The 25,193-nt window shown below is 28.3% G+C and overlaps 2 protein-coding genes across 26 annotated transcripts in view; both read right to left on the bottom strand.

Annotated features, from left to right (window-relative positions):
* LOC100575370 (leucine-rich repeat and immunoglobulin-like domain-containing nogo receptor-interacting protein 2) overlaps positions 1-25,193 on the bottom strand; it is a 78,037-nt gene that overhangs the window by 10,369 nt on the left and 42,475 nt on the right. For 10 of the 25 annotated variants that reach the window (XM_029490554.1, XM_029490557.1, XM_029490560.1 and 7 more), the window contains 12 exons: positions 16,723-17,008; positions 14,182-14,247; positions 13,991-14,056; positions 13,800-13,865; positions 13,597-13,662; positions 13,438-13,509; positions 13,192-13,335; positions 13,045-13,116; positions 11,929-12,104; positions 11,533-11,681; positions 9,869-9,993; positions 7,000-7,989 (listed from right to left, as the gene is read on the bottom strand). In XM_029490554.1, the coding sequence (XP_029346414.1) occupies positions 7,917-7,989; positions 9,869-9,993; positions 11,533-11,681; positions 11,929-12,104; positions 13,045-13,116; positions 13,192-13,335; positions 13,438-13,509; positions 13,597-13,662; positions 13,800-13,865; positions 13,991-14,056; positions 14,182-14,247; positions 16,723-17,008 (1,361 nt within the window). In that variant the 3' untranslated portion in view covers positions 7,000-7,916. Of the gene's footprint in view, positions 1-4,046; positions 4,380-6,999; positions 7,990-9,868; positions 9,994-11,532; positions 11,682-11,928; positions 12,105-12,450; positions 12,961-13,044; positions 13,117-13,191; positions 13,336-13,437; positions 13,529-13,596; positions 13,663-13,799; positions 13,866-13,990; positions 14,057-14,181; positions 14,248-16,722; positions 17,009-25,193 lie in introns of those variants that run through there. The other 15 variants (XM_029490547.1, XM_029490546.1, XM_029490548.1 and 12 more) reach the window with 10 other exon arrangements.
* Positions 6,013-7,152, bottom strand: LOC107882588. The gene is made up of 2 exons (XM_016801168.2): positions 6,943-7,152; positions 6,013-6,897 (listed from the first exon to the last, which is right to left on the bottom strand). Exons 1-2 carry the CDS (start codon positions 7,127-7,129, stop codon positions 6,056-6,058), a joined length of 1,029 nt encoding a protein of 342 aa, XP_016656657.1. The 5' UTR covers positions 7,130-7,152; the 3' UTR covers positions 6,013-6,055.

Here is a 25,193-nt window from a genome sequence, read left to right as displayed (position 1 = left end):
ACAATTTCATTATTCGGTAAATGCATAACAATTGATATTTTATACTTTCGACGATACAACAAAAAATGAAACAATTTTTATTGTATGTACATTCTATACAAAAAATAGTTTCATTAACTTTCACAAAAAAAAAACGTGACACACTTAAAACGTATTATTAATAATTTATATTTTTTAAGCTATTTATACTTTCTAAACTTTTCTTGTATCAATCTCTGAGATTTTAGTTAAATTCAATTTAAAAGTTTTTGAGTATATAACCTACATAATTTTATATTAAGATATTGTTCCTTTAATTGAAGTCATGTAAACGTGAATATTTGATGCATGCTAGTAACTGATCTGCCCGATAACCCAATGGCAACCAAATATATACAAAACAAATTCTATTTCCACTAATCTAAAAATCCCTATATGACCACCTTTTTAAAAATATGTAAATGTCGCGGAAAAACGTTCCATATTGCACGTCTAGATCATTAGATAACTCATTATTCCAAATTTCAAGATTATATTTTTTAATAATACACGCTGCACTTTTTACTGATGTTATTATACGCATACATTTTTTTTGAAAGGTGAGCCCTTTAAGTCAAGCCTAGTCAAAAGTCTAGTTTTTACCATAGTTTTTTACCACATAGTTTTTACCATATCATTTGGAACTTATGTACTGATTTATTCACAAGACATGTTCACCCCTTCCTCTTATATTATTATCTTTTAATAATGGATTTATTCACATTTTTAAAATTTGAAATACCTAGACTTTTCTATACATTTTCTTTTTATATTTTCTTACACATTTATTTTTAAGCTATTTAAGAATCCTCCTGTAGTGATACGACCTTCTCTTATTCAAATTAGCTTCATTTTTATTTAAAAAATAAACAGATAAAATTAAGATTTTTTTAAAACGTCGAAGCATCTAAATCGAAATTGAAAGGTGTAGTATATAGAAATGATGTGTTATGTCAAATATTAATACGCGTACTATTTAATATAAAATATTTTCTATGGGTTAATATTAATCAGAATGATTTATATTTTTATTTTTTATATTTATTATACACAATATCTACCAATTATAATTTAGTGTATTTTTTATTAATTTATTATTATGTAGGTACCTATAGTTATTAAAAAAATATAATATAAAATGTGTACAATATAATAATATATTATTTTATCAATGTTATCATTATGTAGGTGCAATTATGAAGGAACCAGTAGGTACAACTGTACAAGGTTGTACGAATGAATGTTTGTAAGAGAAATATTGATAATAATGAACAAATAATCCCAAAAAGGTTAGAATAGTAGATTGTATATTATATAGGTATGGATGAACTCTACTGAAAAATATAAAATTAACGATATAACAACCGATGGTCAGTGTTAATTTATTGAAGTAAGCAATATTATGTATAAAATACGAACACGTGTGTGAATAATATTATAGATATACAACTGCAGCAAATAAAGTGTAAGCGATAAATATTATGGTATATGAAAAAAGGTCAAAGACAAACAACAACCAATAGATCAAAATACTATTATTTTGCACCCGTGTTTTTCGCATTACGTGTAATTTATAAAAAATAATATAAATATATAATATAGTAATATTAAACTCGTTTAAACTATTAAAAATGATTTCATTAGATTTAATAATTACGTATAATAATATATAGAAAATATCTATGGGAGTGTGTGCCATTGAATAAAACTAATTATTAATATAAACATTTTTAAACTATATAGTACAATATAATAATTATTAACAATAATATTATCTACGAAATAACTATTGAACCAATAAACAAAGCTACGATAATTGGACTGAACAAGCTTCGAGATAACTATAACGATAACTATATATAAATATAATACATAATACCTATTATAATTATTATCATTTATAATCAATGCTATTACTTATTAGCAAAAACAATGCAGATAGACGATATAATTTTTAATTAATACATTTTAATTAAAACATAATATTATGTTGTACTACGACCTATGTAACATAGAAAATCGTTTCAAAATGGTTAAGCTTAACTATAAACTGTATTGTAGTTCTGCCAGATATGCAGTGGTTACTTTATATTATATATTACAATTATATGCATGTTAATTGTAAAATATACAATTCACAAGTCACAAGAATAATAACAATAATACATTTTTTTACAATATTATGTCATTATACAATATATAATTCACTAATATAACAATAATAAAAAAAAAACATGGTATTACAACAATTTTCCGCCAAAACCTAAAATAACTCATAAATATTATAGTTGTTTAAACAAATAATATATATGAAGTAGGCAAGAGTTATATTTGTATTTGTTTATTCATTTAACGTTCACTTGTTTCTTGTGCATTGGTTAGTTATTGTGTTGTATTACATGTAAGATTAGAATGATTACAAATTATAGTGATAGGTAAGATTCTAAATTGATATGGATATATACAATATATAGGTTATAACATTATATGCGAAATATTGTTTTAATTTTTGATATTGTTTTATATTGTTGATATTGTTTCAAAATCCATTATTTTTGTGTTTTTTAAAATTAAATAAATGTTTGTAGTTCCGATACCGAAAAAATGATCTCCCTTAATTATAGTTCTAGATCCTCTCCTGGTTATAAATATAGGTTATTTTTATTTGTGTATCACACAAAGTATGATTGACGAAGGGTGCATTAAGGAATTTCTAATTTTTTGGAATTGTAAAGTCACATGAGATTTAGAACTCGTGTGATAATATAATGATATGGTGATATACGTGATATTACCGTTTACGTTAACCCATCAAATATTGAAAGCGTTGCTGTTGAACCCGAAGAAAATAGTTAATATTTATGTGATAATTTATAAATTAAAAGTTAATGTAGAACCTGCACGAGCTATTGAAAGTGTTACCATTGTATTAATAGAAAATAATTAATATTAAGATGACATATGTATATTTGATTGTTATATTGTAATAATATTTTGCATTTATAATAAAATAATGACTTAACATTGATACAATTTTACTATCAATTACATTTATCATATCATGTCATCATAATATCCATTCATTTAATCCCCATGTTCCTACCAACTACAAAATCAATAACCTGAAAATTTAGTTCTCACTTTTGCGGTACGGCCCGCGACGCACCTGTTTTTTTTAAAACCATAGATAAATATATTATATATGTCTAATACCTAGACTGATATACCATCTCCGCACAGAATCGTTTTTCTTATACAGTGATATTATATCATTGAATTCAAAATTGATACCATCCATTATACAGTGAAACACTTTTAACATACTGTACAGCAAAGCGACATCCACTTGCCCCCCCCCCCCCCACCCCAAATAATTCTATTCTACTATTTAGTTTATCAACTGTAAAATATTTTAGGTCAAAAATCATTATTTTTAGCATCAAACCTATATCATAATTACATACTCCCTCTAGCATGTCGTGCATTATGTCCACACAATAAATCTGTGTCGCATGAAAAGAACATATTTCATTCCAAACGCATGATTCTTTTACTCCAGTTAATAATACTTCATTTATTTCAAGATCATCAGCATAATTTATATAGTAATATAAGCAATTCGCTAATATAATTATAATAAAAAAAAAAAAGGTTTAACTCCAAACATGGCATTACAACCATTTTCCATATAACCTAAATTAAATTATACATATTATAGTTATTTAAAAAATGATAGATATTAAGTGGGTAAAAGTAATATTTGTATTTTTTATTCATTTAACGTTCACGTGTGTCTTGTGTATTGGTTAGTTATTGTATTGTATTACGTGTAAAATTAAAATGATTAGGTAAAAATTGTAGTAAGTTAAAGATTCTAAATTCATTTAGATATACAATATAGTTCAGAACATTATCTGCGAAATATTGTTTTTATTTTTTTGATATCACTTATACGAAAAACGTTGATATTGTTTCAAAATCCATTATTTTTGTGTTTTTTAAACTTAAATAACTTTTTTTGTAGTTCCGGTATCGAAAAAAATATCTTCCTTAAATTATATTTCTAGATTCGCGCCTGGTTATAACTATAGGCTTATTTAGTTGTGTATCACACGAGAGTAATTGACGAAAAACGCAATATGCAAATTCTGATTTTTTGGAATTTTAAAGTCACGTGAGATTTATAACTCGTATGATAATATAATGATATATGACTATATAGTGATATACATGATATTACCGATTACGTTAATCATCGCCTCGAAAGATTTTCGTCCAAGAGAATTGGACGCCATGCACTTATATTTACCGCCGTCCGTTCTTTCCACTTTAGATATAATCAATGTATTGTTTTGAAATACCCGCAGTAATTAGTTTACTATGGATTAATGTTTACATATCAATATTTACAATATTTAACAGTTTAGTTATTTAAAATATATTACTCTAAATATTAAAAAGTAAAATAAATGATAAAAGTTAACTAGTTACTGACAATAGGTTAAATACGTCATAAAAAAAGAACCAGGGATGTAGCTCTGCTTAAAATATACTGTTAAAAGCCAATACGTAACGAGTGTTGTTCATAATACAATATTATACATTATTGTAATATGGACAATGGATATGCAAACATAAAATTCAAATTCAGTGTCAAATCATTGAATGTTTAATAAACATTGTTTATAAATTTTTAACTTTATTTTGAAATAAAAAAAATGTGCCTATATTTGTATTTACGATATATTTAGATCGCTATAAGAACGACTTCCCTGAACCTTGCAATTCTAGGAAACCTGGTGTGCCGTTTCCATATAAAAAAAAACCCTCCAGTTTTATATTATGAAAGCAAGGTAGGTAACAAAAAATGATTCTCTACAATTTTTTTTCCAATATTCAGTATAATCATAATCTCAAGTGATCCTTTTAGTCAAAAATATGCTTGGCTTAGAATTTAAAAATGTTCACAATATTATATACTGACATAATAATGTACATATTATGTGTGTGAGTGCGTGCAAAAGCCCTCCGTACCACTATAATTGACCCGTATGGACGCCACACTCACTAATAACCATTTACGACTAACATAAGGAACTCAGGTGGCGACGTCGATATTAGAAATTACCTAAATGATTCTCCTTAAATCAATGCCATTGGGAGGCCCCATAATACTTTTACTCATATACTTTACAACACTGATTACTATTATAAGCTGTTATGAATAACACCAAAAGAAAAAAATAATTAATTAATTAAATTAATTTGATAAATTAAAAACAATGAAAAGTAAATGAAAATAATAAAATAAATAAATAATTTTCAAAACAATAATAATCGGCTTGGCTGGCCAGTGAAGACAATAGATGCCAGTGTAATATCATGACTATGTCTTATAGGCGGTATTCCATTATACTACCTAGTAAACTGTATTCGTCGCATTCGTACACAATATCATTTGTCACTGGTGGCTACTTCAATACTCAAAAGTTGCCATATCGTAGAAACTAAAAAAGATTTTGTACTGGACGACTGATGCACAATTATTATTTGTAACTTAGGTCACAAGACATAATAACAATATTATGATCACACGGCGCTTAGGATAGGCTTTTTCGGTACACCACTGACGCGTTGGTCTGTTTTCCCAGAATTGTATTACTTTCATTGATCGTTAAAACTTAAAATACACCATGTACCGTAATGTTAGTGAACGAGTAAAACTTTTCGAGCAAGTTAAATGTAAAAGTTACTCAAATTAGTAATATAATAATATATAAGTAATATATATAGTATTTTATAGTATGACAAATGATTTACCTGAAAACATGGTCGGAAAACATTTTTCTTCTAATTAAACGAAACAAAGTTTTATTCATTTGAACCTATATGTTTTTTTTAAATATACATTTAAACTAATGTACCTTTAAAGATTCTAAATTCATTTAGATATACAATATAGTTCGGAACATTATCTGCGAAATATTGTTTTTATTTTTTTGATATCACTTATACGAAAAACGTTGATATTGTAGGCCTACCTTATTACAATAACTGCAATATAAATTCTGATTACTAGTGTTACAATATTATCATATGCGTTTTTCGTTCGAGCGACCGTTTGGACGACCGTTCGATTGCCAGCAATCTTTTGCAATATGACCGGCCTTTCCGCATGTGTAACATCCGGTGTTACTTCCATTTGGATTATTATTTTGCTGATAATTATTACCATTATTAAAATTGTGCCTATAACCATTGTTATTGTATCCGATTCGATTATTAAAATTACCGTATCCGCCACGATTAAAATTATTATACTCGCCGCGATTACTATTATAATTATTATCTCCCCCGGGACTAATATTTCTGTACCCGTTATTATACACATTAAGATTATTAAAATTATTATTCCTATTATTCGCTGATACGCTATTCCGTTACCACCACGATTAAATACTTGATTTTTGTTACTATCGACATTTTGTTTTTCCGCGTTACTACCGCCTGCTTGTTTTTCATTACTAATATTTTGTATTTGTATATTTCCCTGCAATTTTTCCATTTCTAACTTAGAGTTATATTCTAATTCCTCGTCTGTAGCCAGCTTAAAACATTGTTCTAAAGTGTCTGGATTCCTACCATTCAGCACTGTATATAAGTGATGTGGTAATCCTGTTATAAATATAATCATAGCCTGCTTTTTAGTTTGATTTTTGACTATTTGTGTTTCTGCCTTACTTAAACCTATAGTACTAGCCGCACATAATTTGTAATATAGTTCCTCGATCCTAGCGGCGAATTTCACTACACTCTCCCCCTCAGCTATACGTGCCATATATTTTAATCCTATAGATAGAGCCCTTTCCGAAATTTTTTGTTCGAATGCTCCCTCTAATATTGATTTTATTGCTGCCCAAGATTCTAAATTATTATATTTTGTTACTTCTAAAGTGTTTCCTGTCAACTTCGAAGTTATGATTTTTAACAATATCGGCTTATCCGCCTCTGAAATATCTTTAAGCGCGATTTCACAGATGTTTATAAATTCAGCTACATCTTTTTCGCCTGTGCAAACTGGTATCATAGAAATTGCTTTGTCAAGATCCATATTATATTTTACGTTCACTACTCGTTTATTAACTACTGGTTTTAATTGAATATGTACTACCCCTGGATCCGATCCAGAACCTGACCTACCCGGTAATTATTTTGCCTTTCGCTTTTCTGTGGGGTTAGAATTTTACCAAACCCTTCTGTATGACTAATTGTTCTTAAAAAATTCTTTCTAACAGCGGCTGTCCTACTGTATATTTCCCCAGTATTTTCTACAAATTCTTCTTTTATTAATCTTTTTACTACTAATTTATCTTTATTCTTACTTTTTAACTTTTTAGTTGCTACTTGTTTTCCTGAACTATCTGTAGAACTACTTTCAATATCTGAATTATCTGATTCCGTATTCATAAATACCTTATATTCATTAACATTATAAACATTTATTCTCATAAATTTCTTTAAACTGAATATTTATTCAACTATTATATATATTTACTCTCATATGTATTTATTTACGTACGCCGCGCCGCGTCGTATTATAGCGCGCGTTTACACACACACACACACACACACACACACACACTGAACGTTCGTATTTATTCTACGGTCACCACCCTGTAATCAGTGTGTATTACAGTCGATTGTACAGTAAATTAATAAACTATAAACTAAATTGTAGTTTTGCCAGTTCTGCAGTTGTTACTTTATATAATATTTTACAATAATATGCATGTTAATTGTAAAATATACAATTCACAAGTCACAATAATAACAATAATAATAATAATAATAATAATAAATTGCTTACAATATTATGTCATTATACAATAGGTGATTCGCTAATATAATAATAATAAAAAAAAAAACATGGTATTACTCCGAACATGGTATTTCAACCATTTTCCGCTAAACCTGAAATAAATTATACATATTTTATTTGTTTAAAGAAATAACATAATATATTAAGTAGGCAAAAGTTATATTTGTATCTTTTTATTCATTTAATGTTCACTTGTGTCTTGTGTATCGGTTAGTTATTGTGTTGTATTACGTGTAAAATTAAAATTATTAAAAATTGTAAATTGATTTTAAATTGATATGGATATACAATATAGGTCAGAACATTATCTGCGAAATATTGTTTTTATTTTTTTGATATTACTTATATGAAAAACGTTGATATTGTTTCAAAATCCATTATTTTTGTGTTTTTTAAACTTAAATGAATTTTTGATAAAAAATGGTCTCCCTTAGTTATAGTTCTGGATCCGCGCCTGGTTAGAAATATAGGGTAATTTTATTTGTGTATCACACAAGGAGTGATGACGAAGTGTAATGGATAGTATCCGTTTACTTCAAACAATATAAGTATAATAAACACAATAACATAGGTAGTCAATATAGAACATTACCAGGTGTGGGTGAGGATCACAATAATCTATATAATTACCAAATTTTGAAAATACGGTTCGCTGGGTGGAAAAACTAGTCGAGTGTAATATTTTAAGAAAACACATTAAAAATCATTTAAACCACGAGTCATGTACCTAATGACAGGATGTAGGGACTTGCTCCTCACAATAGTAGATATATGTGCATATACATAAAACCAGAAAACAGGATGTGAATGCAACAGATAAATGACGGTTCGTAGGATCATCATTATGATTCGGTTCACACGTAGGACACAGATATGCGTGTTGACGCATTATGGATAAGTCGATAGACCGGGGGGTAGATAGGAGAGCCTAGGCCAATATAAAAACAGACCAGAGATTCAAGCGTGTTCTTTTCATTGCACTACGAGCACCTTCACGACTCTTTGTGTAATAGTCTTGTAATTTGGACTTTGTCGAATTAACGAAGTACAATTTTAATGAACTACATAAAAACATTACACCTGTCTACAGTTTATTAACAACTACCTCATCATCATCATCATCATCATCAACAAAACGGTCTTGCTACCTGGAAACTTAATATTCAAATAGTCACCTGAACTACCAGAATATTACGGTTAAATACATTTTTGTAGTTCCGATATCGAAAAAATGATCTCCCTTTATTATAGTTCTAGATTCGCACCTGGTTATAATATCGAGTATTTAAATTTGTGATCACACAAAGAGTGATGACGAAGGATGCATCATGAAAATTCTGATTTTTTGGAATTGTTGGCTATAAATTAAAAAAATAATAACAAATATTTTAAGATATGTAGTGTGGGGTTCGGTAATTAGAGCTTTAAGAGTATTGAGTCTTCAAATTTATTCCACTTTGATAAAATTATACTTAAAATTGTATTGAATATAATGTACATTGACCAAACATAGGTTAAGAGGAACTATAACTCACCAATAATGAGTCCAAAGTTTTTAACAAAACATAGCATTTCACTTGCTGTCATTTTCAGTTAACTTCCTTTACCTTTCAATGTATCACTAGCAATTAATGTTGCCAATGTTGGTCGATTTCGAATATCTACGGATCCATAGTCAAATAATTCTATTCTACTATTTAGTTTATCAACTGTAAAATATTTTAGGTCAAAAATCATTATTTTTAGCATCAAACCTATATCATAATTACATCTCCCAAAATTATATTTCGAGATCCGCGCCTGGTTATAACTATAGGTTTATTTTATTTGTGTATCACACGAAGAGTAATTGACGCAAAACGCAATATGCAAATTCTGATTTTTTGGAATTTTAAAGTCACGTGAGATTTAGAACTTGTATGATAATATAATGATATATGACTAGGTATATAGTGATATATATGATATTACCTACCGATAACGTTAATCATCGCCTCGAAAGAATTTTGTCCAAGAGAATTGGATGCCACGCACTTATATTTACCGCCGTCCATTCTTTCCACTTTAGATATAATCAATGTATTGTTTTGAAATACCTGCAGTAATTAATTAACTATGGATTAATATTTACATATCAATATATACACTATATTTTAATAGTACAGCAAAAAAAGAACCAGGGAAGTAGCTCTGCTGAAAATATATTAGTAATAGCCAATAAGTAACGAGTACTGTTCATAATATAATATTATATTTTATTGTAATATAGACGATGGATATGCATATGCAAAATTAAAATCCAATGATAAATCATTGAATGTTTGATAAATATTTTAAAAAAAAAATTTTATAAATTTTTAACTTCATTTTCAAATAAAAAAAAAATGTGTTTATTTATGTATTTACGATATTTTTAGATCACTCTTAAAATGACTTCCCTGGAACCTTGTATTAAAAAGTAAAAATCTTTGACCAACATTTTTGATGCCGTTGACGTATAAACAAAAATTCTCCAGTTATATATTATGTACATCAATAAGTTTCAAGTGGGGGACTTTAGTACAAGGGATTGTATTAAATTTGAATTCAATGATATAATATTATAATATCGTTATATAAGAAAAATGAACCTCAGCAAAGACGGTCAGTCGGCCTATGATATTAATAACTTGTTAATATCATATTATTATTAATTATCTTATTATTAATAATAAGTAGTGAATAAAGTAATTTGTTTAAAACTTATTTACGTAGGACCTGTTTTAAATTTTCAATCTTTAGATATAAAAGTATACAAAATCATTTGATAAATATTGTAAAAAATCGAACATTAAATGCTTATAAAAACAAACCGTGACTAAGGATTTTTAATATTTTTAAATTACAATTGTAACAATATATCAGGAGTCTTGTATTATATTTTCACGCTTTTTTGGCAACAAATAAAACTTATTGATATTCAGAGAAAAATAAATAAAAATGTATATTTGAAATTGTCCGTAAACAGCTTCAATCACTCATAAATATGTAATTTGGTTTGTTTGAAGACATTTTTTTTTTTTTTTTGATAAAGGTAGACAAACTTAATGTATATTGTATTAAGTTTTCAAATCTTAGATTCAAAAAGAAAAATTTTAGGAATTTCTAATTCAAAATAATTTGTACATTTTCTTTAATTTTACGTATTTTTACTTTTTACGCCACCTAACTATATTCATTTTCCTATCAGAAAAGATACTATTGAAAGAAATCTAAGCAGTTTAACTGTCCTAAAAGGTGATGACATACACAAAAAAAAAAATTCGAATACCCTCAGAATCTAAAAAATATTATTAATGGTAAGCAAATTTTTTCTAAACCTAAACAGTTCGAGCGAGATTTTGGTGGTGAGAATTTCTCCTAGATTCTTTATGGGTTGAGGATCAGAAGTATAGTTTCATCAAATAGAAAATATTTTTAAGGAATGTAAAATTATTGGGATAATTATTCCTAAAAATTTTGAGTTTATGCCGTGAATATAAGGTAAATAATTAATAGAACATTTTTTAACAACGGTGCACGATTATATATTAGTTGACTTTTCACCGGGTTTTCCGGCGAGAGATCAATTACTGTACATCTTAAAATAATCTTACCTGAACTCTTTGCCCAAGTTCTAGATCGATGTCGTCTTTGGTCCACGTTATAAAAGGTTCCGGGTCTCCTACAGCTTTGCACGAGAGTTGTAACTGTTCACCGACCGACACTGCCTTGTTTTCTGGTACCACAATTACATCCGGAGACGCTGTATGTTCAACAATATATATATAATACACTCGTCAAAATCATCACATTATTAAATAAAACAACTCGTTCTCGACAACATCTATCAAACAATAGTACCCATTAAGGAAAAACGCACTAATAACCGGTTGTACAACAATCAATATAGGTACAGCACTGTTGCAGATAATATTATACTATGAAGATTATATCATATAATATTATGTTATATATTTTATGTCTCTTATTTAATTAGAATCATTACTCACTGCAATTAAAATCGTTTTCGGTTATTTCCTTCAACGATTTTTCTCTCATTTCTACAGGAAAATGACACGACGGGTCGTAATTCCCGAGTACGTCTCGCTGGGGGTAACTTTTCTTCAGAATGTTAAAGAAGAACAGAATATTGCAATCGCACGTCAACGGGTTATGGTCAAGCTGTCTATAGTAGAAAGCATTAATGTTTTGTTTAGAGAAATTCAGTGAAACCTCTATATAGTGGACAGCCACGGGGAATTAAAAAATGTCCACTATAGAGTGTTGTCCACTATTGAGAAAACCTCTACTTAGTGGACATTTGCGAGAAATTACTAAATGTCCACTATATGAAGACACTATAGGGAATTGGTTATACACTGTACATGAACATATACATTGGATTATTAATTCATTATTTAGTATTTATGTATATTGTATGTATGTATGTATGTATGTATGTATTAAAAAATTAGTATGTATAAAAATGCTTATAAAAATGTTTAGTGATTATGTACAATTAAAAAAATCTGTAATTTTTTTCTGTTATTTTTTTCTGCTCTTCATAATGAATTTGTAAATTGGCTACCGTTGATAATGCAATTTCATCTTCTTTATTTTTAAAATATGTTTTTAAATTATTTATTATTTTCCAAACTTCTTCAAACGTTGGATTGTATATCTACTCGTATTCTTCTTCTTCTTCTTCTTCGGGTTGTTTGGTTTCTTTTCACTCAACTTGTCTAGATTACAATTGACTTTATCTGATATTATTAATGTATTGTCTTCTGTAAGGATATTATTATCTATAGAAATATAGTCCTCAACTTAAACGTTTTCGATATGTACATGTATTGTGTCCATTTATAACAGATAATTTTTAATTTGGTACCAGTTTATTGTGTCCACGTCCACTATTAGGAGTGTCCACTATTAATAGGTTATAACTCCTATTATGCACATACATTTTTGACGGGGAATTTAGAAGTGTCCACTATTGGGAAGGGTCCACTATTGAGAGGTGTCCATTAATAGTGGTTTCACTGTATATAATTCAGGTAATTAAAATATAACAATTATTATAATATTAATAAAATATATATTGTAGGCAGTTCATGCTGACTTACAAAAGACTCAACGACGTTAATGAATCGAATGTCCCAGGTGGAATATTTCTTATCATATTGTGGTCCAAAAACCTATTATAATATATACAATGTCCTTTTCACTCGGCTATACAATACGGTCACATGAAAAATGTGTTCAATACTTACAGTCTATTCAGTTTTGTAAGTCCCTTAAACATTTCCAAATCGAGCTTATGAATGTTGTTTTCATGCAAGAATAAGGATTCTAAACTCGTTAAGTTATTAAAAACCCCAGTCTCGATGTTTTCGATTTTATTTCCATTCAATAATCTAATAATTAAATAATTTATTATATAGATAATATATAGGTAATGTAATAATTCGATATACATTTAATATAATCACTAGCTATTTTTTAAATCATATTCTTACAATGTCTGAAGCTTCGAAAGATTTGCAAATGCACCATTTTTCACCTCACTTATATTATTGTTGCTCAACATTCTGAAAATATGCTTACATTCTGGATTATAATTAATGAATAATTTTTGTTTAAACATTTAAAAGTGTAGAAATTGTATTATAACTCACAAGAGCTGTATCTCTGTCAGATGAGCTAATGATTCGATGTCCCTAATTTCATTATACCTCAAGTACCTGGAATACAATACAATTTGTTAATTGTCGTATATCCGCTGGTATTATGAGATATTTTATGATTATAATTAATGAATAATATTTATTTAGACATTTAAAAGTGTAGAGTCTACTGTAGACATTATATTATAACTCACAATAACTGTAACTCTGTCAAATGAGCTAATGATTCAATATCCCTGATTTCATTGTAGCTCAAGTCCCTGGAATACAATACAATTTTTTTACTGTCGGATATCTACTGGTATTATGAAATATTTTATGATTATGATTAATGAATAATGTTTATTTATACATTTGAAAGCATATATATTATATTACAACTCACAATGACTGTAACCCTGTCAGATGAGCTAATGATTCGATATCCCTGATTTCATTATGGCTCAAGTCCCTGGAATACAATACATTTTTTTTATGGTCGTATATCTACTAGTATTATGAGATATTTTATAATTATTACTAATGAACTATGTTTATTTATACATTTGAAAGTCTAGACACTATATTATAACTCACAATGACTCCAACTTTGTCAGGTGAGCTAATGATTCGATATCCCTGATTTCATTATAGCTCAAGTCTCTGGAATACAATACAATTTGCTTAATTATTATCATACAAAATATAAGATTATTTCATAATACTATTGTCCCTCGTTTTATGTAAATAATTTTACTTGTTTGCCTATTTTTTTTGTACTTAGGTTCCTACAGATATCGATCATGCGTAGTATAATAATATAATTATTGTTTTCGCTAATATCAAGTCTGCACTAGTAATGGCTCTATAGTTATCATAAAACATTTTAATTTTTCCTTAGTCCTATCACGTTCATTTTGGGACTTAAAATTAAAAAGTTAAAACCTACTCAAAATTTAGTGTACATGCACTGGGTAATATGACTACATGGATTGTCACAAATTAATTTTTTCAAACGATAATATTAATGTTAAGTGGATCACTGGGTTTACATCGATATTACATTTTAATATAGTTATTGATTATGAAATATATCATGTTTTAAAAACACACGTTTTATTTCGAATGAATACAGTGTCCATCATTTTGTACTACAACCTCAAATCCAAGCCTTGGCATAAACGAATTAGAAAGTTTAAGTTAAGTTAAAAGTTAAGTTAATTTCAACTTTATAACTTGACTTTTTTAAATTTAATTTTTATTAACTTAATTTTTAACTTAACTTATTTTAATTGATATAATCTTAATAAATAAAGAGTTAATTTTAATCAAATTCAAGTTAAGTTAATTAAAAAATAAATAAATAATGAATATAATATAAAACATAAATTAATATTGATGATGCACATTATTACATAACCATTTACTAGAATAGGAAATTAGAAATACTTACAGTTAAATTTATTTATTGTTCCATTAACAAGAATTCTTCAAGAGAAATAACTTAATTAGACATTTAGCAATAGTTATTTAGGTGTGTCTTATACAGTGTTGGGAATTATTTTTGATAAATTATCTAGATAAAATAATTTTTTTAATTATCTTATGGAGATAATAATAATTGAATCATCTAATTATCTCATCTAGATAAATGTAATGGTTGTCTGTGGTAATTTATCTAGATAAATAATATAATTGTAAGAACATTTTTAAATACTGAAATAGCCAATAATTTACAAGAATCGAGTAGTGATTCCAAATACCAATATTATTATAGTTAAAAAAAGAATCATTGTCATTTTTATTTTGTTATTTTATGTTTATTCAAGTTGTATTAAAAATTAAAATTGTATATTATTTTAGTTGAAAAATAACGTTAAGGATTTATTAATTAATAAGTATTACCTAATTAGTAATTAATAATAAACTACATTATTTATTATATAATTTAAAAATATATTATCTATTTTTTTATCTAGATAAATGTATGTGTATTTTTATCTTATCCAGATGATTTTTTTGGTTATTTTTTCCCAACACTGGTCATATTTTTTAAGGTATATCATACCATACTGTGGCATCCGAATAACAATAACAACAATAATAATTAATAAATACTAGTAACTAATAAGTCATATGATATTATATTATTATGTTGAAATAGATACAAATCACAAATGTACAATTCTCAAGAATATAATACCTATTATTAAATATTTTTGACATGAATAAGTTATTTTTTAATTAAAATCAATCAGGTTATTCTCATATATTTGCTATTTCCTGTGTTCAATAATATTTATGATTTTTATTATTTTGAACCATATTAATATGTTTTTACTATTTATATAGATATTATAAAATAATAAAATTAATAATAACTTAACTGAGTCAATCAAGAAATCATTAACTTGCCCAGGCTTGCTCAAATCAAAATATAATTTGTTACGAATTTGATACTAGCTTTTTTTTTTACAAGCCAAAAACAAATATACCAATGCCTATATATGTATTTATGATATTTTTAAATAGCTATATGAACGACTTCCCTGGAGCTTGTATTAAAAAGTGAAAATCTTTGATCAGCATTTTTAGGAAACCTAGTGTGCCGTTTCCGTATAAACAAAAACATTTATATTAAATTTATAGTATGACCCAGGACGATGGCCATTAGTTATTACTCTATATAAACGAGTTGGGGTGTGCCAGCGAAACAACCTTTGATACGAGTGACACCATGCAATACGATTTTGAATTCTTGAAATTGCGTTACGCCACTCGAATTATAATATCCATAAGATCATAACACAGTGACGTATTTGAGCAAAATTCAGTAGTGGGGAAAACGGGGTAAATTATTTTTTAAATATAATTAATTCGGTTTAGATTAAAATGTATACAATTAATTTTTAAAATATAAGAATTATATAACGATATAGTTCACATTTAAATACAATTGCATTTAATAACAAACCCGGAAAATGCCCACCTTACATTCACAAAAACGCCACTGGCGTTAATACAATTATTGGTAAATTAGATATCGCAGTACTCGGGCAAAGTAAATTAGCAAATACATTTTAAAAATCGACACCCGTCGTTTTAATGGTGGTATTATCTTTCGTATAATCGACTTACAGCAGTTTGATAGCCGGAGGTATGCGGTCGGGTATCCGGTCTAGTTCCTGGTGAGAGCAGTAGACATTTATTATCTCAAAAGCGAACTCTACTTTGCACTTGCACTTGCCCGGACACTCGGCGGTGACTGATGGAAACGACGACAAGGAGAAGAAGAACATCAACAACAAAAGTAGCAGCACCATAGTCCTCCTGAATATAGCGGTGGCGGCGTCTTGATGCATCGGGACAGTCATTGCTCGAACTGGTCGCAAAGCACACTGTCTACACAATCGCACTTGCATACCTATATACAATACCGAACTTGTTTTTGGCATGGTTTTTTTTTTTTTTTTTTGTCGTAATATAAATTGGCAACGATTACGAATAGCATGCACGTTTTCCTGTTTGGATAATGTATGGCATATAATCAATAATGTAATCCATAGTAAAAACACCTAATATATATGTATTATATTACGAAGGGTTAGCCTTATAGAGTTAAAGTGAGGAATGTAATTGAACATTTTTGTACCTACCTAATCTATGCAACTTAATTATTGAAGCTTACAATATATCAACACATAATTTATATGTGTTAATTATATATTTATTTAGTTTTTAAATTATTGAAGGATTTTCTTGTTGTGATACGAAATTATTTTATTTCTAATGAGTTTCACCCTTTTTTTAAAATAAACACAGAAAAAACTAAAGAGTTATTTTCACTATAAAAATAGTAGAATTAACTGTATTATACAATTGATATAGGAATAGCTATAATGTTAGTCAGATTAACTAAAAATATCTAATTATGATTTTATAGTTAGGCAGACAAAAATTATGGTGTTTTGTACCAAACATGTTTAGTCCTCTGTACTTTACAATTTATTTATATGAACAATATTTATAGTAATTTGAATATAATTTTTTAGTACTCTTTACTTTATAATTTAGTTGTTTGAAAATGTTTATAGTAATTTGTACATGTCTTTATAGTACCCACCACTTACTTTTGAATGTAGTTATTTGACAATGTTTATAGTAATTTAAAAATAAAACTTATAGTGTTGGTCACTATTAACCCAAGTGAAATTTACTATAATAAAACTTCTTCACGATAACAATTAGTTCCCCGACCTATACCTAGTGATAAGCAGCATAGCTATAAATTAAAATATTAAATCATTGATGTTTGGTTATTGATAACAAAACCTAGTTATACAAGTTATTTTTCTTGGACAGTAAGCCAATTTTCAGTTTTAATTTGAATATAATAATTAATATTAAAATTTTATTATTAAGTTATAAATTGTTCATGTTTTTTTTGCAAGTATACAGTGTGTCCCAGAAGTCCCAAATCACTCTTGGTATCTCCGTGGAAAATCAATATATTTAAATGCATTGAATAACATAATATTCGATATTTTTTTTCAAAAATTATCAAAATTTTTTTTTTGGAAAATAAGTTTATTAAATTTCAAAGATAGCCATTTTGTTGATCATATTTTTTAAAGCAGTTCAAAAAAAAAATTTATTAAAATTAAATGAAAATCTCCCAAGTGAGAGTTAATTATTATTTTTAATTTTAGCTAAAAAATCAACGTGATTGTACTAATTAACATGCGAATCGTATTTTGCTAATGCCGTATGCATAGGTAACATAACTATTATTCTTAGAAATTCACAATAATAATTAGCTCTAACTTAAACAATTTTCATTAGATTTTAATATTTTTTTTTTAACCGTTTTAAAAAATACAATCAACTAAATAGCTATCTTGGAAATTTAAAAACTTATTTGCCTAAAAGCTTTTTTTAATAATTTTTTAATCTTTGAAAAAAAAACAAGTCAAATATTATGTTATTCAATCAGAATTTCCATACTTATGACTGTAAAGAAAACGACATTTAAATAATATATAGATTTTCCACAGAGATATTAAGGATGATACGGAACTTCTGGTATAAACTGTACAATTTAAAAGATATAATGCGTTAAATTTACATTTTATTAAACTTTCATTACATAGGTATATTGATATAATTTATAATATATATTAAATAATACAAAACAATTTTTTACATATAAAAGTACCAAACATATTTTACAAAACAATCGACAATATGTAATTAATTATACACCATATTAAGTTATAATAAAAATATAATAAATAACTATATATAATATGAACATAAGAGATATAAAATTACCATAAATATTATACCTAATACAATAAATACCTACTGTATTATAATAAATTATAGTATTCAGTGTAATGTACCAACATTAGGCACATTTCTGGAACTGTACAAATAAAAATAACAATTTAAAAATATTAAATATTTTTCCAAATTTATGTAAACATTTTAATAAATACACTTCCATTAGAAATGCTTGTGTGGTGAACAGGAAAACTATTCAATGCTCCAAAATGTTCATCATAATGTATAGTATTAAACGAACTATAAATAATGAATGATTCCTCGTGGATGATAAAAATACATTTAATTAATCCGAATATAGATAACATGTCATTTTCATCACATTTATTAACAACCATTGACATATTTTTTGTATTGTATAAAATTCCCTTGATATTTATCTAACAAACAAAGGATACATTATTTAAATCATAATGATAACAATATTAAGTGGGTTAAAGTAATATTTGTATTTCTATTCATTTAACGTGCACGTGTGTCTTGTGTATCGATTAGATATTGTGTTGTATTACGTGTAAAATTAAAATGATTAGGTACAAATTGTAGTGATGGTTAAGATTCTAAATTCATTTAGATATACAATATAGTTCAGAGCAACCGTTTATTATTAATGAATTAACTACGAGTAATTTAAAATGGGAACCGTATACGGACAATATATTTTTGATTAACAATGATACGGAACCATTAAATAGAAGTCATCCAGGTCGTATCAGATTATTAAACGAATCAATTAAAACCGATCATTTAAATAATGAGGAAAAAATGAACATTGTAAGCACTTGTAATGAATATTATGATATATTTTACTTAGAGGGGGACATTTTGACCGCGACAGATGTTGTAACGCATAAAATTAATACACCGCGGTTAACGAAACCCATTAATATTCGTCCGCATCGCATTCCGTGGGCATATCAGGAGGAAATCGAAAACCAAAATTCGGAATTGAAACAAAACAATATACGTAATACGTAATTCGTTTTCAACTTTTAATTTTCCGTTAATAATAGTAAAAAAGAAAAAGGGTGAGGACGGACAACAGAAACTTCGGGTTTGCGTCGAAGTTAAACGTAGTTACGGATAACGAAGCCTATTGCTTACCGAACTAAAAATTAAAATTAGACATTTTAGAATCCTTAGGATACTCTAAGTACTCTTCTACCCTTGATTTAGCGTCAGGATACCATCAGTTAAAAATAGATAGTGCGTTTTCAACAAAATCCGGTCATTACGAGTACTTGCGCATGCCTTTCGGGCTGAGCTCAGCGCCGGCTACATTTACAAGGGCAATGCAATCTATTTTAATGGGTCTAGAAGAGATGTATACAGCATATCTCGACGACATTGTGGTACACGGGTCAAGTTTGGTAGATCATGGTAATAAGTTAACGGAGGTATTTAAGCGTTTGCGCACGCATAACTTGAAGTTACAGCCACGGAAATGTGGATTTTTACGTAAGGAGGTACCAGTGGCGTAGCTAGGATTTTCTGAAGGGGGGGTGTTAATTATAAACATTAAATATTATATATAATACGCACAAACTAAAACTTTTATTTTAATTAATTAATTAATAAATTAATAATGTCTGTATGGTATTATCAATAGATAATAATGAAAAAAAATAATATATTATAAAATAAAATCCGTTCGTCGTTTTTTATTGAATGACAATTTTTGTATTACTTATTCTACTGTTACTTCGACTACACGATGAATATTTAAAGATGCTAATCCATTAAGTCTAAACTGGCTAATAGAATTTCTAAGATAAGTTTTTATTCGTTTTAATGTAGAAAAACTTCTTTCATGTTCACATGATGTGACAGGCAATGTTGCAAATATTTGAAGGAGTTTAAAAACATTTGGAAATAGGTCTTTATTGCAGTTATCAAGAGTGTCAAGAACACTTTTTATGCTTAGTTTTTCCAAATGTGTATGCCATAACTTTACTTCTGTTTCAATAACTTCTTGATCAATATCATCAGAATAAAACTCACTTAAATCTTTGATACCTTATTGATTATAATTTTTTTAGAAATGAGAAAATAAAAGCCAGCTATAATAGTTTTGTGGTTTATAAATCGTTCATTTAATTGTTGCACTAAATTGTCCAGAAATGGAAGGAATACACTTATTTTAAAATATTTTTCAGGATTATCTGTATGATAGTTTGATCGATGCTTTTGTCGTTTGACCATTCTAGGAATGTCAATTTCAAAATCAATTTTCTTTGATCTTTATGTCTACAAAAAACTTATGAAATTCTACATCACAATTACTTCTTATATTTTGGAGTTGAGAAATTATTATATCTACATGATTTATGAAAACGTATATCGCGATATCGCAATTACCGCCGCAATCGCGATATTGTTAACCTGTATAATATATATTATATTATGTAATTAGTATTGTGCATTATTTTATATTTCATATTGTATTTACGATTTAGTATTTACCTATGTTCCTATTTTATTATATATAATAATGTATATTGTAATATATATGTAATAATAATGTAATATATGATATGGCTCAAGGGGGGTGTCATATCCACCAAACACCCCCCTTGTATACGCCACTGGGAGGTACTATATTTAGGTCATGTCATAAATGAGACGGGTGCTTCACCTTATCCAAATAAGTTAAAGTGTATATCAAAGAATATCCTAAACTGCAGTTTCTCATGAGAAATTCCAAAGATATAAAATCGTTTCTCGGGCTACTTAATTATTATCGACGCTTTGTCGAAAATTTCGCAAAAATCGGAAAACCACTTACGAATTTATAAAAAAAAGACGTACCGTTCGTATGAACTGACATGTGCGAACATTCGTTCGAAGAACTGAAACGAGTATTAACAAACCCACCATTATTAATTTATCCGGATTGGGAGAAGGGGAATTCTAACCTGTTAACCGACGCCAGTCAATACGCAATACCATACTTGTATGGTCAAAAATTTAATATAATTACGGATCACCGGCCACTTACATATTAATATTTGTTTAACATTAAAGATGCGTTGTCACAATTGATGAGATGGCGATTACAGATCGAAGAATTCGACTATCAAATTATTTATAGGGCAGGGTCATTACATTCAAACGCGGACTGATTATCTCGTATACACGTAATTTCCGACAATACGGAACAACAAGAATATCAGTTATTTACACAGGAAACCGCTGAAAAGCCGATTTTTAATATGAAGGTTATCGAAGTAGCGAACAGTATATGTAATGCGGGCCCATCGGAGAATCTAATATTACCTATATCAGGAGATTTTATTATAACACAGAGCGGTCTTCGCGAAGTGATTAGTAAAAACGAGATTACCAAATTCAATTCACGGACGGAAACAAATGTATTAGGATTAACAAAAACGATCGACTAATCACATTGTATAAATTAAAAGAAATCCATTTAACCGATTTAACGGGGGAACAGTTTTTTTTAGCAATAGATTAAATAAAGACATTTTTGAAGCGAACGAAATAAAGAAGTTTTCTATTATTTGTTTTGAGGGGTTAACAACGCTCACGAATTTCGAGCACATTCAAACTATGTTTAGGTACGTGTTCAAGGGAACTGATACACAGATAACAATCTATTCCAAGCAAAGCTGGACTCGGGAAGAACGGGAGCGTATAATATATGAATATCATAGCACTCGGTTAGGGGGACACTCGGGCGTGTCACGTACCGTAAAACGTTTACAGATCAATAACAATTGGAAAAATTTGAAAAGAGACGTTAAGAAATATATTAGAAATTGTGACATATGTCAAAAAAACAAGTTGCACATAAAAATGAAACAACCTATGATCATCACGTCAACGGTGACAAAACCGTTCGAACGTATCTGTTTAGACATAGTGGGTCCACTACCACCCACGACAGGGGGGAACACATAAGTAGTATTATATTGATACTACAAGATGAACTATCACGATACTCAATAGCAATGGCTTTAGTCACTACGGGTCCACCAACGGTAGCGCAGGCGTTGGTATGTATTTTCGGAATTCTGACTTCAATACTCGCAGACTGTGGTACTAATTTTTTATCGGATATTTTTAAAAGTATGTGTAAGTTATTAGACATCTAAAAGTCTAAAACAACGCCATGGCACCCGCAGACCAACGGATTTCTAGAGCGTAGCCGTTCCACTTTAAAATCTTACTTACGAAGTTTTGTGAATAAAGACAATAACTGGGACAGGCGATTAGCAGTGTTGGGAAATATCTAGATAAATGTATCTAGATAAGTTATCTAGATAAAAATTATTTATCTTTTATCTTATCTTGATAAATTTCTACTCAGTTATCTTTATCTTCATCTAGATAAAATTCTAGTTATCTATGAGTACTAATCTAGATAATTTATTTAAATGAACTAAAAAAAAATTTGAAAATTTAAAATATTTTTATTATTTTATTTTTACATTTTTCATCTATTACATAGAAAACACGTTTAGTAATATCACGGATATGGATACTATGGTTGCACGACGGCCCATATTGGATCACAGTGCTGAGCGGCGCCGAATGTTCTTATCAATTCTGACAAAAAGTCGCGTTTTACTAGCGCCCTCTACAGCTACTACTAAGTTACGGTAACCAAACCGGGTTACCTAGCCACGGTGGAGCACTAGTATGTCGCGACTTTTTTTGTATGGATACTATGTATGTATTTATGTAACTTGATAAGAACATTTGGTGCCGTCATATTATTGCTCGTTGTGCAACCATAGTATCTATATCTGTGGTAATATGCATTATAATACGATGATTTTTATATTTATTAATATTCATTATTAGTCTGGAGTTTTACATCATAAACATTGAGAAAACCAAAAAATAGAAATATGTAATGGGCATGTAGTAGGTAAGATTGTAAGAACAACTAATAATAGCAAAAGGAAAAACATCTATCCCTGCTACCCGCCGGCCACCACCGTATGATGATGGTCTCATTAGCTGATACCTGTTTCATAGAATTGTGTAAAAAGTATGAAAAATAATTATTGTTTTAAACCGACAAAAATAAACCAATATTCATGGATATTGGACTCACAAGCATAATAATATTATAATAATTGTAATTTATAACAATTTAATATTTATAAAACCCTATTAGAATTCTCTAAATTGCAGTTATCGCTTAACCGATCTGTATGACCTCTGTCCTCTGCTTTAAAAAATTTTAAATTATGTATTTTTTTTACCTGTAGACTCAAGTAGGTATCCTGAATATTTTCAAAATTAAACATGAAATTATTTCATATTTATCTAGATAAAAATGTACTAATTTTTATCTTTATCTAGATAACATTTAGTATGGGTAGAATACGATTGCGTACGCTGCTTATCGGCGGTACCTTTTTCAAACTTTTTTCATAACACGATTGCGTACGTTATTTTTGTGCAACGTTGTCATGCTAGCCGAAAGTCACATATAGACGAAACTGGAAATAGGGTAGGATAATGGGCAATTTCATAGCGCCCATCCACCAACACATGTGGTTATATCAATAATAACAGAAATCCAAGTCGAAACGATGACAAAAATATGTTCAATTTCAAAAGAAATTAACAAAAATATGGTTCTTTCTGATTTAAGACGGATTAAAGCTTTAGTTAAAATGTATGATGAGTATAAAATTGACAAAAATAGTATGGTGTATTTATCTAAAATTGGCTCTATTTACTAAAGAAAACGTTTATTTTAATTTTTTTTTTTGATAACGTTTATGTGATAAAACGTACAACTTATTTTATTTTATATTATCTTATTATTATTATTAGTATTATTGTATTGTCATAGATGTTTTTAGAACGTGTAATTTTTTTTTTTTTAATACTACCCTTACTTGATGTGAACGTAGTTAAAAATTATAAAATGTTCAATTTGCATAGCTAAGGATTGAAAATTTAAAATTAGGTACATGGTGAACTTTTTGTATATTTATAAATTTGGCAACGTTGCATACGCAATCGTGTCGTTTTACGAGTTTCCATTGTTATACAGCAAACATACGCAATCGTGTTCCCAAAAAGGTAAATCGTACGCAATCGGGTTCTACCCTTTAGTATAATTATCTTTTCCCTCAGGGGGGTACTAAGCAATTAGTACTACGGGCTTAGCGAACCTGGGGCCCCGAGCTACCCTCTCCATGGGTATAATGGAGTTGGCGATAGGCTAACAACCTATCCTGTAAAAATCCCTTGTTCAGGAATCAAACATAAATTTGCCTCGG

This window comes from Acyrthosiphon pisum, chromosome A2 (assembly GCF_005508785.2).
Source record: "Acyrthosiphon pisum isolate AL4f chromosome A2, pea_aphid_22Mar2018_4r6ur, whole genome shotgun sequence".
NCBI lineage: Eukaryota > Metazoa > Arthropoda > Insecta > Hemiptera > Aphididae > Acyrthosiphon > Acyrthosiphon pisum.
Note: the sequence above shows the minus strand (reverse complement) of the source record. Positions and strands in the feature narration are given on the sequence as shown.